The 17,932-nt window shown below is 48.2% G+C and overlaps 1 protein-coding gene across 1 annotated transcript; it reads right to left on the bottom strand.

Moving 5' to 3' along the window:
- Positions 1 to 8,243: 8,243 nt before the first annotated feature.
- Positions 8,244 to 16,170, bottom strand: HAO2 (hydroxyacid oxidase 2). Its single transcript, XM_009979606.2, is given in 8 exon segments — positions 8,244 to 8,299; positions 9,556 to 9,625; positions 11,258 to 11,416; positions 12,867 to 13,082; positions 13,531 to 13,814; positions 14,649 to 14,800; positions 16,039 to 16,100; positions 16,102 to 16,170. Coding segments are annotated over 8 exon segments (1,068 nt in total).
- Positions 16,171 to 17,932: the final 1,762 nt, after the last annotated feature.

The following is a 17,932-nucleotide window of genomic DNA, read 5'->3' as shown; positions in this document are numbered from 1 at the left end:
TACTGCTGCAGGATTTTTTTGGGATACTGGGCTCCCCGTTGCAGCACGGGATTCTCACTCTCTCTGCGCACGATTGCAAACTCACCTCTGGGATTTTGGATTTTTGCTCAGGTGTTTGAAACGGTCTAACGTGCAGATGGGTTAAATTGCAGCTGCTGGAGGAAAGGATTCCCCTCTGGAATGCCTGGTGTGGGAGTACCTCCTGAAAATAAGACTGTGTCCGGCTCCGTGTGCCTTTGCACCAAACTGTGTCGTGACTTTTTCCAGCTCCAAAACGCAGGGAGAACGCCCAGATGTTTCTCCCTAAGGTTTCACTCCAGTTCCAGCAAAACTCTTTTCGAGCGTGAGCCCAGGGCAGGGCTTGGGCATTAGCCTGAAGCTCGTCATTCCCGCGCTGCCTTCCCCGGTCTCTGCGTACCGACACTCTGAGCAGAGCCAGATTTCTGTCTGTCTCCCGGACAGGGACAGGCAGACATCCCTACTGGAACCAGATGTGAAATAGGTACCCACCTGCAGCGAGGTGTGCTGCTGGGGGACGTTACAAAGCAGCCCAGCAGCTGCTGAAATCGCGGGAAAGGGGATCACTGATTTCAGGCACAGCTGGAATGGGTCTCTGTAAAGGCTTTACTAACGCCTAAACTCCCTGTTTTGCTCTGTGGTCGTGAATTTTGTTCACTTCTCTCGTGAAAGAGAGCCTTGGAGAACAGCTATAGAGACAGAACCCCCCACATCAGTGCTTTTCAGAGCAAAACCGAGGCGGCGAGCGACAGCGGGAAAGCAAAACCCTGTCCGTTCAAGGAGAAAAGAGTTTCCAGCTGACGCAGATGACAAACTTCTGGTAACTGTTTAAATCACAGAGTCCTTGAAAATCCTTCCCTTACCCCAACCAAGCTTTGAAAAAAAATTGTTATTAGTGCTTCTTTCCTTGGCTTCTCTCAGGCAGGACCTTGACATTGCATCTTCTTATCAGAAGCTGCTGCAAGTTGATTTTGCGCAGCGCGCGCCTTCTGCAAGGAAAAACAGCGGACCAAAGTCTGCTGCTGCAGCCAGTGTGTGCTGAAACAGTCCTGCCTTTTCCCTTTCAGCAAGGAAATCAATTGCCTTGAAGAGGCATCATAAAAGCAGACATCCCAACAGAGCCTCTGAGGGCAGAAAAACCTTTTCCTGCCCCAAGCTTACCTGCGAGGATGACCAAGTTTAGCAGGGGTAGTGCTTTCCGTGGGAATACGGATGCCTGGGGGATGGCAGGGAGATTTGTTGCTGCTTAGGTACCACTGGGCCAAAAATTAGAGTGAGGAAATTTGATACATCACTATGTAGCAGCCTTGGTCTGAGCCACCGCTTGCAGCTGCCAGAGATGGGAGAGCAGCAGTTTGCTCCATTCAAGCCCGGAGCTGCCGGTGCTTCCTGCAGCCTCACCTGGAGACGTTTCCAACTTCTGCTTCTTCGAGGGCTGGAGCACCTTTCCTATGAGGACAGGCTGAAAGAGTTGGGGCTGTTCAGCCTGGAGAAGAGGAGGCTCCGGGGTGACCTTATAGCGGTCTTCCAGTACCTCAAGGGGGCCTACAAGAAAGATGGGGAGAGGCTGTTCAGGAGGGCCTGTTGTGATAGGACAAGGGGTAATGGTTTTAAAATAGAGGGAGGTAGATTCAGGTTGGATATTAGGAAAAAATTTTTTACCATGAGAGTTGTAGAACACTGGAACAGGTTGCCCAGAGAGGTGGTGGATGCTCCATCCCTGGAGACGTTCAAGGCCAGGTTGGCCGAGGCCCTGAGCAACCTGATCTAGTTGGAGATATCCCTGTTCCTTGCAGGGGGGTTGGACTAGATGACCTTTGAAGGTCCCTTCCAGCCCTAACCATTCTATGATTCTATGATTCTATGATTCTCCAGCAGCACGGCGGTTCCGCTGTGCTGCAAACGACACCGGCGCCGGCGGTCCCTGAAGGATGCGTCGGCAGATGCTGGAATGGGCTGAACGTCCCAGAGCGGCGTCGATGAGCAGCGAGGTCAGAGTACACCAGACCCCTGGCCACCAGGAGCAGCTTGGAGAAATTCAAAGCTATGGCAGGGGTCTGGGATTGGCAGACTAAAACACAATTCAGCAGCACCTACAAAGTTTACAACTCTGCGTTCTGTGTCAAGGGGTAGTCTTTTTTTTTTTTTAACTATTTTGTTGTCTTCTCCTTGACTTAATCACAAAATGATTTTTTTCACGATCTGATGTTTTGCTGATGTACACAGGGATGGATGGTGGAACGGGCTGCAAGCCTAAGAGTGTCGTTTTAGAAAATCAGAGCTTGCAAATCTTGACTCGTGTTGGAGAATTGCCATACATGGACTAATGCATAGCTTATAGCACTATGTCCCATCATTCCCATGTCCCTAATTTCCTCTGGCTTTATTGGTGCTTACTGTGGCAGAGATACTCAGTGTGTCAGAACACGTTTTCTTAGCCTTGTCACAAGGAGAATATGGGATTGAGGGGTTGCAATGGAGGTGAGAAAACAAGAGAGAAATAGGGAAGGGAGAATTCCCAGCAGCGTTGAGAGCACGCTGACTCATGGCACTGAGATTAATACAATAAAACTGCAGAGCAGGGAAGTTTCAGGTAGGATAAAAGATATTATTCCAGAAAATGATGCTGTTTCATCGTGCTATCAGGCAAAAGCAGCTATTCGTGAGCAAGAAGAAAAGAGCAGATCCTTTTGCCCAGAAAAGAAATCTTGTTTAGGAAGGAGTTCATGGAGTCTTTCCTATTGTCCAGACTGATAAAAGCAAAAATACGCTCATTATTTTAACTGCACCTTCTGCTGTCTTAGCATAGAGTAATTGTAACCAAAAAGCCATGACAAATCCATGTGCTTCTCATGAAAAATTAATATTTTTCTTACCATCACATGCCCGTAAGCTCAAAAATTCCTACATGCTGGCAGCTCTGGGAAAGGGGGTGTACTAAGAGGTGTAGATTTACTCAAGGAAAGCTTCTCCCCTCGGGGTGGGAGGCACTGTTCCCTCTGGAGCCATCTTCCTCTATCTCCTGGTTGCACATTGACAAGAGGCAACAAGGCTTAAATAATTAACTGCTGGACAGCTGTGCTCGATCAAACTCTGAATTACAGAACTTCTCGCAGTGAGGAGCAGTTTTAAGACACCTGAACCAAAGTATGAAGATAACCACCGTCGGAGACCTCAACGTTTCCACACATTCAGACCTGACAAAGGAAGCATCTCCTGTTTCAGTAGCAGCAAAATCCTTTTGGTAGAAGGGAGAAAGTGTTTGTAAACTTTTATGACATGATCTTACAAGTTACTTGTAGTATTCTTTGCTGTATTAGGCAGCATACGAGTGGGGCAATTAACCAGAAAAAAAACATTTAGTCTCGTTTTCCCTGTAGTTTTAGGTAGAGCTGTGTTTCCTCAGATGAAATCCATGAATGATTTGGACACGTAAAGGCCATGGAGATTTGCACCGAATGCCAAAGGAGGATGTTTCCATGTGGATGCATTTTGTAGATAAATGACCCTTGTAAATAGACTGATTCCCTGTCCCTGCCACATCCTCCTGGGATGTGGGGAGGCAGCAGAGTTTGATTAGTCATTAACCCACATATTTACGATCTCTTTGGGCAATTTTTTTTTTTTTTTTTTTTGAAGATTTGACCTTGCTTGAATTTGCATCAGAGATATTCACAACAATCAAATCCAGAAAGCAGGACAGAGTGTAGAAAGGGGCCATGAGACTTTGGTACGCGTTGGCACAGGCTTAATCCAGATGGGGGAAAACTTCCAAAGTCTTGGAAAAGTTGTAGGATGGGCTTGTTCAATAGACTCTCAGCCTGGTCAAACCCAGTGAGCTCTTCTTCTAAGCTCACTCACCAAACAACTTGTTTTTTCCCTCAGAAGATGCTTTCTGCAGCTCCACGGTGTTTGGTCATGGCAACACATGGGTACCACAGGGTACAGATCTGGCTCTTTATGATTCCGTGATGCTCCACAACAATTTAGATTGAGAGGAGCCTCTGGAGGGCTCTGACCCCACCTCTTCACAAAGCAGCACCAGGTTAGACGAGGCTGCTCACCACCTTGCCCAGTCTCCATCTCTAAGGGTGGAGATGTCACAAACCCCCTGTTGCAGCGCCTGACCACCCTCGGGGTGAATTTCTTCCCACTAACTTCTCACTGGAATTTTCCTCATCGCAGCTTGTGCCCGTTGCCTTTCACCCCTTTACTGCACCCATTCAAGAAGTTGGGCTGCACCTTCTCTGTTCCCTCCCCTGCCTTTAGCCTTCTCGGGACTGAGCACATCAGTTGCCTCTTGTACATCCTTGAAGTCCATCAAAGCGTGCGATGTGGTATTAGACCTCAATCTTATCTGCTGGGCTGTCGCTCTGCCAGCAAGGTTTGTTATTCCTGGAGCAGAGAGGAAGGCCTCCATGCGAAGGCCTCTGGAAGATCACTGCAGACACTGTTATCTCTGCCAGAAATTCAGGTCTAAACAGTGAGCTACCAGGGCTAGCTTCTCTCCTCTGCTCCTCCAAGTCAGGCTTGTGCAGAAGGTCACTTCTCCGTAGCGTGGCTCCTGCTGCATGTGCCAGGGTGGTGGGCACCAGGGCAGCTGCCAGCTGCATGAGGGTGTCCGCGCCGCTGTGAGTTGGCGCTCTGCCCCAGCTGTGGCATGCTACCGTGGGTGGTGGCTTGCCCTTGAGACCTCAACTGAAGAACGTTTGCCCCCAGGATGGACATGCCCGCTTCAGTAGTGGTTCCTTTTTGGTACTGATCCCTGTGGCATGATACTGGCACAAAGCTGACCGGCAAAATCTTCCCTTCCCCTTCCCCACGGGGCATGCAGAACTCTCCGAGTGGCCTCTGTTTCGGAACACATGCTGATCTGAAAAGGGAGAAGGGGTAGGAGGATATTCTATGTCACTGTATAGTTTGAAAAATCAGAAAGAAAGATGGTTTGGCTGTAATGGGCCAACAGCAAGAGGCAGGATTGAAGAACAAGCTATTTCTGCTCTGTGATGCTGCTCATCCCAAATGCCTGCAGTGCTGGGTGCCTACTGACTTCCATTTCACTTGCAAGCCCTCCATGCCTCTGCAAATCCAGCTCCAGACGTACTCCACTAGACATCCACATCACAGGAGTTGCAAATGAGTGGCCTCTGCAAACATTTCTAGTTTAAGATGTTTATGCAACAAACCTATAGGACAGCTTGATCAAAGGCTGCAATTTGCCTGGCTGCCTTTAGCAGGGTTCATATGTCCTTCAGCTCCACCTGCCCCCCCTGTCCTACATCCCCCAACTTCAGTGCCATGAAGAGAAGGTGATCACAAAGTAAACCATTATGCTTATTTTCATGATGTGGTGTTGCCTTTCCTTCAACACAGATTTCGATCTCATGGCACTCAACAATGGTGTAAACAAAGTCCCACAAGACAGCTCAGCAGTGCAGAAAATTTCCATCACGATTGTTTCAGCTCCAGGAGAGGTCTCTGCATTTCTTAAGACGGCTTTGCTTTCCTCCTTGAAAGATTTCCTTCACAATTGTAACAAGAACATTCTTTCCAGCATCTTATTTTGCTGGCTTTGAAAGAAAGCTGAGACTCTGGAGCCTGAAATGAGGTTTTTCTGCCTCAGTAGAGCCTTGAGCAGAACCAAGGAGCACAGACTGCTGTGAGGAGCAGCATGAGCAGACCAGCCATGCCATGCATGGAGCATTGACGGGGTCTGACTGCAAGTGAAAGGGATCTGAGTGAAATGCAGGTGAGGAATGGATGATTTTTCAGTACCTGGATTTCTCCAAACAAAAGGAATTTCTTTCTGTGAATGGGAGTATAGAATAAGAAGCAAAGGCCTTGATGGTCACCCATCAGGGAGTCAGAGGAGCTCATTTTCATGGAAACAGAGCTTAAATGCAGTTGTCCCAGTCTCTCACCACCTACTTTGCCATTTCACAGCATCAGCTCCAGAAGAGAGCAGCTAAATTCAGGCACCTGCTCACTCTCACACTTTACATGCATGTCCATCTCTAGGTCTTCTAGATCATCTGGAAACAGATCTAAAAAAAATCCAAATGCTCAGAGGGAAGTCACCAAGATGTATCAGAGGAAGGATGCTGGAAATCCTGCTCCTCTCCAGAGCTCAGCCCCATGTCTCAGGTCTGCCAGCAGGCCCCTTCAGCCACTGCCATACGTGTAAGCTGGAAGCCTCTCTTCTACCAGGTTTGGACCTCTAAGACATGTGCAAAAGGAGGTGCTGCTGCCACCCTCCCCTTCTACACCAGAAGCTAGTGGGCAACGTGCTCAGTGGGAACTGGGGGAGCCCACATGCCTTGTCCTCTGCAGAAAAAGCAGGACATCTTCTCTGCCAGGAGAGAGTCTTGACCGGAGAAGGTCGTAGGCAGTTTCATGGGAGGAGAGCTGACACTTTCTTGTTGCAAGTTGGCCACACAGTACTCCAGATCCACCAAAATGGGCTTAGGCAACCATGTGGCCCCCTCGCAGCAGCAACTCCTGTAGCCTTTTCCTACAAGTAATTCCTAGGTGGAGCAAAGACCTCGTGCACCCACCTTCACCCTCGTACCCAGGACAACCTCCATCACTAGCCTACAAAGCATCACTCTTCCCTGCCTGCAGTCTCCTCTTCTTGGTGCTTTTACTGAACAATGCCGCAGCTCCAAGGGGAGGAGAGCGAGGCCCCACCTGGAGATGCCCGTGCCTGGTGCCCCGGGCAGTGCAGTTTGCAGAAGACCACGGTCCCAGGTTGCCTTCTGCCAAGTATTCCAGGTACTCTCCCCAGGCAGAAGAATATCTGGCTTCTCCAGCCTGATTGACTCATGCATAAGGGTGTGAGCTGCTCAGAGAAGGCACAGTCGAACCACCTGGAGTACTTATATTTTTGTCAAAGACGAGGACAGGGGAAGGGCTCTTTACATTAGTGATGGGTGATAGGACAAGAGGAAATGGGTATAAGCTTAGTCAGGGGAGATTCAGGTTGGATGTTAGGAAGTATTTCTTCTCTGAAAGGGTTGTCAGCCACTGGAATAGGCTGCCCAGGGAGGTGGTTGAGTCCCCATCCCTGGATGTGTTTAAGAAAAGGGTGGATGAACTGCTTAGGGATATGGTTTAATGGGGATTAGGGACGGTTGGACTCGATGATCTCTAAGGTCTTTTCCAACCTAGAAATTCTACAATTCTATGATTCTACAACAGGGGAAGAGCACATCAGTATTTTGGATGCTGCAGGGTGAGGCGCCAGCTGAGTGGGAGAGCCTTGGACAGCAGTTCTGGATTTGGAGGTCTTCTCTCCAGCCCAGCCCTGCTTGGCGTGACTCAGCCTTTCCCGTTATTGCGGAACCAGGGGATTAGCAGAGAGGGGAATGAAAAAAATAGCTGCAGGTGTGCAAGAAAGGGAGCCTCGTGTGCACGGGGAGGCAGGGAGGTGCCCTAAGCAGAGGAGGTGCCCAGCGAGTTGGCACTTCTTTGTCACAAAGCGACATTTGGCATCCCATTGCAGCCCAGCGTCCCTCAGCCATTTCGTGCTGCCCTTAAGTGCCATAGAGCAGGGGCTGAGCCAGTAGGTCTGGCCTTAAAAATATTTATAAGAAAACAAGGTCAAACGTCTTACCAGATATTTTCAAGATCGAGCTGCACTCTTAAAGCTGAGGCACATCAGCAGTTTTCGTGGGTGTATGGTCCTGGGTCACCCACCCTCATTTAAAAGACCCCATTAAGCTCAAGTAGTTAAATCAGTTGAACTCTTTATGGAGATTCATCCTGCATCCATACCCTCTCTGAACACATCCCAGAAAGCCCTGGCCGTGGAAGACACCAGCCACACCACTTACAGCCTGAGCAGCCAAGGTGGCAGCTTGGGCTGCAGCCGGGCTTGGGAGGACAACCGAGTGGAAGAAGAAAGGGATGTAGTTTTCCACATCCAGCTGCCCAACGTAGCAGAGCTTGGAAGTAAGGCCCAACACAGGTAATGCCAGGGAACAGCCAGTAGTAAAGTAAATGTATTTAAGCAAGGAACAATTACCCAAAGTGTTAAAGAACTCATTGGTCTCAATAAAAGCAAGAACAGCCTTTGCCAACACGGAGTCGTTCCTGACCGCCTCGTGTTTTCTTGAGGGCCTTATCAGATACTTATTGCACATTCAATGTCTGCACCTCCTTCTTCTCTCTCTTCTCTTGGTTTGGGACCTCAGCGTGAGCTGCCTGTCCTCGGCGGGCATCGCAGTTCACAACCTTGGGAACTGAACTAAGTGTCGGCCAATCTCGGAGACGTTGGCACAGCCTGAAATAAATAGAGAAATTAAACGTGTTGCTGAGAGAGGGAGGTCTGTGGGTGGAACTTGAAGGCCTCTTCTCTGAGTCTGGTCTTGTCTGAGCCATGCCAGGTAGGTTGTCACTTCAACAGCTCACTCACAGGAGCCCTACTGGCATCTTCAGCCTGGAGGTTGGACACTTCCCTCACGAGAAGAGTTAGAAAGGTGAAAAAGAAGGATCATTATAACGAGCTGATCATGGAGCCTTCTGATCCAGCCAGAAGTGAAAGGCAGACAGAAAAGACACAGGGATTGCCGTGCGTCAAGTGGCCAGAGGTGGAGGTTGGCAGTGCCGTTCCATTTGGCCAAATCTGGGCGGAATTTCACAGCCCTGCCAAAAAGGTCTCAACCTGCTACTCTTGCTGAGGTCAGTGCCCTTTTGAGTGTAAAGAAGTGTGAAAGCCTCTGGAAAAAATCCTTATAAAAAAACCCAACCTTTGCTAGTTGAAAAAGTAACCCGAAAACCGAAGGGGTTAAGACATCCCCAACGGAATTTCGGTTCCCGTCTCCCCCAATCAGTGCTGCTGTCCACTTGAGTTCATGGTTGCTGGAGCACTGAGGTCTTTAAACCATGATTTGAAGTGGGATCAGCCCCTCTGCTGATGGCTGAATGCTTCTGCACTGAGCCTGCACGTCCCGCTTGCTCCCGTGCGAAAGCGGGGTTGGCACTGGGCTGTGCCAATGTGCTGTTCGGGACACGGCAGCTCCAGGTAGGAGCAGGAGCCAGAAACGCAGAATGAGAAGCAACAGGAAAAGTTTGGAGTGGACCCAGAGGCTTTTAAAGCAGGTGTGATGCGGAGGTTTGAACCTGCACCAGAAGACTCTGTTCTCTAATACATAGAGAATCCTGCGTTCGTTTTTTTTCTGAACTTTTCATGCAAAAAAAAAAATAAAAATTGGTTGCGTTTTACCCTGGTAAACATCAAATACTGAAAAACATATGCAATTCCCAGAACAGAAATTCCAAGTTCTGCTCAGCTCTACTTAGGAGTTTTGCATCTCTTTAATGGGGTCGGAAAAGCTGCTTTAACCCAATTCCTCCTTGCAAGCTCCCCTGCTATGGCACCTGAAATGCCAAGGAAGCAAAGAACCACCCTAAATACAGCAGCTAGAACCAGCGCCGCTCACACGGAGCCCCTTTTTGCTTTTTTTGAGCCCATCAGGCTTTTAGATGGCTCACGAGCCCTCTGTACCCCCAGCTACAACCAGCCTGCAGAACACTCACCCGCCAAGGCCATGGACAGACGGAACTCGTCCTGCAAAATCCCCAAAACGTCCCGCAGACCTTCTTCCCCCTGCTCCGACAAAGAAAGCGGTCAGGGCGCCAGGGGCGCTGGCACGGGGCAACGAGAGCAGGGACGGTCCCTTCCATCCCGGCCAATTCCAGGCTCTCGGGCAGAGGAACGATTAAAATTACATGATGGGTGTGCTCAGCTCATCACGGACCAATTGAGATGCTTTTCCTTCCGTGAAACGTCTGAGCAGAGAAAGAAAACAGAGCTGGTTTTCACTTCTGACGTTTTCTAGCTGTTGGGTTTTTTTTTTAAACTCAGCTTTCAGCTGAGCTCCACCGATGGGCTTGTTTTAATATGTCAAGCTGCACGAAGCTGGCAGCATTTTATGACGTAATGAGAGGTTTATATATGGTACAAGCTTTAAAAACTTTAGTTTACTCAGATACCGTCCTGAATCTTTAAAAATAGTACACTGTGCCTTTTCCTCCAAGAAAATGACACCAGAAAGCTCAAAATCCAATAAAACATACACATGATTTTCGTTTTACTGTCAAATATTGGAGGATTTTTTTTTTATCTTTTTTTTTTTTAATTCTTGCAATGAAAAATGCTTTGGGTGCAGACATCAGTGCTTGTTCATGCCCTTCCTCTCCTGTATGCTAGGGCAATGCCACTGAGATACATCTTTAGGGATACTCTATGGAATATAATACCAAACCACAGCTGAACTCAAAAAATTCCATCTCCTCTCTGTTTGCATTGTGGAAAAAAGGCAGGCAACTCAGAGCAACATCCTTTTCACTTTAGACCCTTTTTCTCTGGCAACAGAAAAAAAATGCCGACTCTTCCAGGTTTCTCACAAGGTTCAGGTGATTTCTTGCTCAAAGCAAGAATCCACAGCAACCACACCACTGGGCAGGAGTCTCATTTAAAAGATAGGAAATGTTCCTAGACTGTAAAAATAAATATTTTTTTTTCTAGAGAGAAGCTTGAATGCTCCAATCCAGAGACTAAAATGCAAAAATTTAGCAAGCAACCGGTATAATTACATCTTAATTTTAATTATATTGTGTTAACCTTCTGCATCAGAGATCTAATTCATGACTGTGGATCATAGAAATATTCTAGTTGTTAAGAAGCAGCAAGGTCAGGACTGGGATGGTATGGCACACTCGGGCACCCACAGGACACTGTTGTGCTTAATCTTATCCAAAATGTTTCAGGCATCAGTGGGATGGAGTTCTCTTTGTATTTCTGAAGGATTCATAACACTGCTATGAAACTGCTGTGTCAAAAAAAATATATTGTTTCCAAGTAAGCTGGCAGCAAGTAAAATCATCAGACTCATCTTTACGGCAAAGCAGCTCGCCTCCGATTTTCAAAAGCTCTGATGGTCCTGAGCCCTGCAGTATTTTAGCACCAAACTGCGACGCCAAGAAATCAGGTCCCACAAAACAATGAGATCAGCTTCAAAATCATATTTGAAATCATAAAATTCAGTGGTATTTTTAAATCTTTAAATTTTTAAAATGTCTGGGTTTCGGGTGTTTCCACTCAAAATTCAGCAAAATAAAAAAAAAAAAAAAAAAAGGTAAGAAAACTGGTGAAAACTGTCTCTGTGACTTTTAAATAACACCATGAGTGTTGGAGAGCATGAGAAGCAGCCACACCAACCCAAAGCTCCTTGCTCACCTTGTAAGCCAGGCCCCACAAGGCTGGTCTTCCGATAAAGACGCATTTTGCTCCCAGTGCCAACGCTTTCAGTACGTCGCTTCCTTTCCGTATCCCACCATCCAAATAAACTTCCACCCTGCCTTGGACTGCCTCCACCACCTCGACCAGAGCATCGATCTGCAAAGAAGCAGCCGTGTCACCCGGAGCTCAGCTCGGGATTCCAAGGGAAAGGGGCGATTTTCCGCCGCGGCGGGCAGGGATGCAGCGCTTTAGCAGCCGACCTTCTCCCGACGGAGCGTGGCAGCGCGGCACAAACAGCTCAGCACCAAGAGCTGCAGAATAAGGTGCAGCTGCCTGTTCTCCTTGGCAGATAGTTAATTCCATTTTCTGGTGCTTTTTTTGTATTTCTTCTATTCTTTGCTAGCACTCCTGGCGAGTGAAAAAGTGACATTTCTCACTTGCTTTCTGAAAGATTTTAAAAATAAATGTAAAAGGAACTAATTGTCATTAATATCTTATTTTGAGACAACGACGAGTGATGCAAATATTTGTAGTAAAGGCTGATGTCCATGCTGCCCAAATTACATTTCAACCAAATCCTGGTGACGACCTGTCGAAAGCCTCCTCTTTAAGTAGAGCAGCTAGAGCTAAGATTACTAAGTAGATTTTTCCAATTAGTCATAATTTTTTTCAGAATTTCGGACTGAAAACTTTCAGGAGATTTTCCAGGAGTAGCTCACCAAGAGCAGGGACAATTCCTTCTGCTGTTAGTCTTGGTACTGGAGGAGCAGCAGAGGTGCACTAGGTTCCTGCTGCTTTGTCTGTGTATGTAAAGAAACTTTAAGGGTAGAAGAGCAGTTTAATGAGGATGCCAGTTCCATTATTATGTCCTGAGCATTTAGATTAATTTTTTTTATTCATTATTGTCAGGCTTGGTACCTGGTTTTTTGTTTTACAGAGGAAAACAGAAAGTCTGTAAGACACTTTGCAATATGGAACTGTAGAAGAGGAACAATTGGAAGAACCGACAGAAGCCAAATTAAACCAGTGGAATACACACTGGAACAAACAGCCCACGATTCCTTTGTACAGATTAAAAAGTGGGGGAATTTTTCTCCAGATAAGTTACCCTTTTTCTGGCTCATGAGAGTCAATAAATTCCCCTTTAGACTTGAGTCTGTAAACACAGGAGCCGACCTCTCACTAAATCTTCCTGCGTGGTTCATGAATGTCTTGGCAGATGCGACCAGTGAGAACACGTTATGCTCCTATTTGTGCAGTTTTGGTTCCAGAGCTTGGTTTTATTTTTGCTGCAGTGCTCAAAGGGCACGTGAAGACGTAGGCACAAAACTTTCACTACCTTTGGCCAGCTTTATCTGCGGTTACGTGGGTTCGGCGCTGCTTACAGAACCCTCCCAAGGAGCTGATAAAAGATTTCAGTGGGCAGCCCATGCCAAGGCATGCATCTTGCCAGTTTAAAGCTCAAGTACCTGTGTCCACATCCACAGCCACACAACGAGCACCCCATCCACCAGAAGTGCATGTACAAAGACAAGCATCGAGACACCCAGGTTAGCACCAATGTGAACACAATAAACTCTCACGAGACACCTGTCTTCTCACTTACAGTGGCAGGTCCTCCATCCAGTTGCCTTCCTCCGTGATTGGACACAACAATTCCCTGAACTCCATGTCTCACTGCCAGCTCGGCATCTTCTTTCGTCAAGATGCCTTTGATGATGATGGGTAGGTGGGTCAGGCTCCGCAGCCAGTAGATATCGTTCCAGGTGACCGAAGGATCCAAGCTGTTGGGTGGCAGTCCGTACTCAGAACGGTCATCTCCCTACAGCCATAGGACAGAAGGAAACCTCATCCGAGCTGTGACAATACAAAGGTCCCTTGAAGTCTTTCCTTGCCCTAGAATGGATTAATTACAGAAGGAAACCTCATCCGAGCTGTGACAATACAAAGGTCCCTTGAAGTCTTTCCCAGCCCTAGAATGGATTAATTAAACTTGCTAACAGACGTGATCCTAGGCTCTGGAATGCACATGTCTCCAGAGGAGAATAATAACCAGGAGGATGGAGACCAGTGTCTCTAAGGAAGATGGACTGGGATTTTGAAGCCAGAACCCAGGCTGGCAGGAGGTCAAGCCAGGACGCTGCAGAACCAGGAGGGGAGAAGATACGCCCTGGGTACAGCAGATGGCAAAACCAGCAGTTACCCAGTGGTTTTGTCTCATGTGGTACACGCCAGCACAGTGAATGAAAGGACAAACTCATTGTACAAACCTCAAAGGCTCCTTCCAAGTTCTTCAGTTTCATGTGGGGAGGAAGGCGGAAACCGTTGCGGACATCGTCGCGTCTTTTGCCTGTGTAGGGCAGATCCGCGGTGAGGACGAGGCCCTGGAAGCCCAAGGCTTCCGCCCGTTGGACCAGCCGCTGGGAAACCGCCCTGTTGCGGTAGGTGTAGAGCTGGAACCACCGGAAGCCACCGGGGGCGGCCGCGGAGATCTCCTCCAGCGTGCAGGTGGAGTAGGTGCTGGCGATGTAACAGGTGTTCATGGCCTTGGCCGCTTCGGGAGGGATCGGAAAATAATCGGAATCAAGGTCATTTGGATGGTCCTGCCTGGCACCAGGTGCAAAAGCTTTTTGTATACAGTTTGCAGAGACCACCTGAGCTCCTGTTTTACTTCTATCCTACCAAACACAGCACTCTACGGACTGGAGAACATGCCCCCGGGCTTAAAAAGGGCTACGTTTTCCGTGCACTGTTGTAGGATCATGGTTAAGAAAGCAGGAAAGGGAGAGGTGATTTACCAAGTGGTGCTTTCGTTTTGCAACTATTGTTTAAAAAGAGCAAGAACTTTATCTTTCTGACTGTGTCCTCGCAGGAATGTGCTGTCAAATGCACTCGGTGTACGCAGAAACACCCACAGGAAGAAAGATATTTCCAAGGGTCAGCTCTCCAAACCCACCACGGGATTTGGGAGGAGAGGTTATGCTTTTCTCCAAGGGAGGCACCGTTCTTACTCACAACAAGGAATTTACAGGCTGAGTCCCACCCACCACTTTTATGTCCTATCTGGAGCCCACAGCACTGAGGACCCGTGTGGTTCTTGGTGTACATCAGAAATATGTCCATGGTCTTGGTCTTAAATTTGCAGCAGCCTCCACCAGGCTGATCTCCTATTAGTGGTAGCTGGAGAAGCAGAGCGATGTCTATACGGCTTCCCACGTGCTCTGACACCAGTGGGTCTGGCACAAAAAGGGGTGTCAGAAAGTGGGGAAGGAGTTTGCTCCTTCAAGGCTGAAGAGTTCACTCAGTCACACTTCAGGTCATCCCAACACCTTCTCGAGGCTTTTCCACAAACCCCTTTCTGCTACATGGCAACAAAGCAGAAGAGTACCTCTGGCTGTGCTTTTCTCTCCGTCAGGCCACGCTAGCTGGTGGAAGCCAGTAGGGGCGATTCCTACGGGAAAGCTGATTTCAGTCCCCAGGAGTTTAGTTCTAATGTCCATCATGGATACATCCCGCAGTATACGTGGCCGGAAACGAATTCTGTAAGGCAGAAAAAACCCTTTCAGTGGCTTTTTCATGCAAAACATATCTTCCTTTACCTGTTGTAATGCAGGAATCTGAGCCAATAAAGAGAACAACGTATAACAAAGGCTCTTTGTCCTTTCTGTTGGCTTTTAGAGGTCAATTCAGCCAGAGGTTCAGCCACTTCCACTTTTCATTAATCCCATACTCCCGCTTGCTGGCCACAGTACGTCATTTCTGCGTTTCCCAGCTGCGCTCACCGGCTTGTGTTCTCTCACTGTCCATCCCACAGATTCCTTCTACTTGAAGCCCACTCCCGGGTCGCTGCCTTCCACTTCATCGTCCGCACGTCTGCCCTCGCCATACATCGTGCCTGCCCTCACTCTCTGTGCCATGTCCCCCAAATCCCATCCTACTTCTGTGCAAGCTTCCTACTTGCTGTTCACCAAAAGTTTCCCAATGCATCTCACTCTATTATAGTTACTCATTCCCTTTCCTGTCATGTCATGCGATGTCATACCCTACCCTACCCTACCCTACCCTACCCTAGCCCCTTTAAGAGGGCTGGAGCACCTTTCCTATGAGGACAGGCTGAAAGAGTTGGGGCTGTTCAGCCTGGAGAAGAGGAGGCTCCGGGGTGACCTTATAGCGGTCTTCCAGTACCTCAAGGGGGCCTACAGGAAAGATGGGGAGAGGCTGTTCAGGAGGGCCTGTTGTGATAGGACAAGGGGTAATGGTTTTAAAATAGAGGGAGGTAGATTCAGGTTGGATATTAGGAAAAAAATTTTTACCATGAGAGTTGTAGAACACTGGAACAGGTTGCCCAGAGAGGTGGTGGATGCTCCATCCCTGGAGACGTTCAAGGCCAGGTTGGATGAGGCCCTGAGCAACCTGATCTAGTTGGAGATATCCCTGTTCCTTGCAAGGAGGTTGGACTAGATGACCTTTGAAGGTCCCTTCCAGCCCTAACCATTCTATGATTCTATGATTCTATGATTCTATGATTCTACCCTACCCTACCCTACCCCGCCATTGTCCTGTACCCTCAGCATCCCTTATGCCCCGTACAACCTATGCCATATTCGGGCTAGCATCAGGGCACACAGCATACGCCGTTCAGATAAGCACATTTTGGTTGGGGACCACCTTGAAAGGTCAAGGTGTCAGGTATCTTTGCTTGTGAAGTCCGAACGCTTGCACAAAAACATAGCTTACAAGCTTCCAGTCCATCGCCCCTCATTTCCTCCTGGCGTTACCTTTTGTATGCCAGGATGTTTTCATCTCGGGTGCTGCAGTCATCTGCTCCAGCTGCAAAAAAAATCCCAAGCAATCTTGGGTAAATACTTCTTAGCGTAAGCTTCGAAGTCTGAAAGACACACCATAGCCATTGCCGAGAGAAGCTCTGGGAACCCTGAAGAAAAGAATAACATGGAGTGGAAGTTAGATCCCTGAACTGTCATTCTCTCTTCCAAGGGCTCTGATGTCCCTTAATGCAAACCTTGGAACATCTGTCTTGTAGAAGAGTTGCTGAGAGGTTGTCTCAGTCTATCTTGCCGTTCATCCTCTCCCCTAGTATGAGGAAAACTTGCAGATGCAGCCGTAAGAGCAGGAAGAAGCTTCCATCTCCATCCCTCTCATTACTCTGTCTTAAACAGAAGCCTCAAGAGGACATTTGAGCTCCTCTCCTATTTTAAGACACAGCGATTGTGCAACTCTGTCATAAATTCCATCTTAAAACTAGCTGGGTTGTTTGTTCCACTCATTATCCTCCAAGGTTGGCCCAGAACATCATTTGCTGGATTCCCCCTGAGGACGGCTCCCCCACTGAACAATTCCTTACGGAGCACAGGGACTAAACTCAAACTCACGGAATCTGGAACCGATAAATGCAGAGGCTACATCTAACCAGCTCCAGCGTGAGCACATTGCAAAACTACGTCCAGACTCTGAGTGCAAGTCACTGTCAAGGCCAGCACTGCAGAAAAAAAAAACCAAAATATTTCTCACAGATCTTCATTTCTCCCCTGTAACAAATATCTTCTGGGTGTTTTCGTTATGTACCGGAGCACTGATAAATATTTTTTTAAAAATGGAGTATACAAAGTTTGGACAAACTGTGAGAAAACACTGGCAGAAAGCAAATTCCCCAACACGAAACGCGATTCTGAGAACTACCCTCCCCGTTTCAGGGCACAGAAGTGACGTTTATGCGACCCAGAGGTCTCGAACGAGCGGGCACTAAAAGCTGGGCACACTAATGTTGTGGCAAACCGTGCCCGGGCGCGAGGAAACATGTGCAAAACACAGAAAAAATCAATTTGCTAAATCGTTTGCTGCAATTAATTCTGCAGCTCTGATGAAAACAGGCGTTCTGCAAGGTAAAGGAAAATGGGACGTTTTGAAGCAGCGGTGGCCTGGGTCTAATTTTTCTAAAAATATACAGGAAGAAGTAAATATCCTCGTTTTCCCCCTGGATTAGAATCATAGAGTGGTTAGAGTTGGAAGGGACCTCAAAGATCATCCAGTTCCAACCCCCCTGCCATGGGCAGGGACACCCTCCACCACACCAGGTTGCCCAAAGCCCCATCCAACCTGGCCTGGAACACTGCCAGGGATGGGGCAGCCACAGCTTCTCTGGGCAACCTGGTCCAGTGCCTCACCACCCTCAGAGTGAAAAATTTCTTCCTTACATCCAATCTAAATCTCCCCTCTTTTAGTTTAAATCCATTGCCCAGTGTCCTGTCACTACATGCACTTGGAAAAAGCCCCTCTCCAGCTTTTCTGTAGCCCCTTTAGGCACTGGAAGGTGCTGGAAGGTCTCCCCGGAGCCTTCTCTTCTCCAGGCTCAACAGCCCCAACTCTCAGCCTGTCTCCATAGCAGAGGTGCTCCAGCCCTCGGATCATCTCCATGGCCTCCTCTGGCCCCGCTCCAGCAGCTCCATGTCCTCCTTGTGCTGGGGACCCCAGAGCTGAACGCAGCATTCCAGGCGTTCACAGTATTCCACAGTATTAGCAGGGCTTGGTTGCAAGCTTCACCAAACCAGCCTCACGTGTCAGATGTTGGACACTCATGGCACAGATAACCACGTAGGTTTGTGCTAGGTGGGCACAGAGCCAGCCAAACCACAGGCGTGGGCATGTCTCGCTGAC

Source organism: Tauraco erythrolophus, chromosome 1 (genome assembly GCF_009769465.1).
Source record: "Tauraco erythrolophus isolate bTauEry1 chromosome 1, bTauEry1.pri, whole genome shotgun sequence".
NCBI lineage: Eukaryota > Metazoa > Chordata > Aves > Musophagiformes > Musophagidae > Tauraco > Tauraco erythrolophus.
The sequence above is the reverse complement of the archived record's forward strand: the minus strand, read 5'-3'. Positions and strand labels throughout refer to the sequence as shown.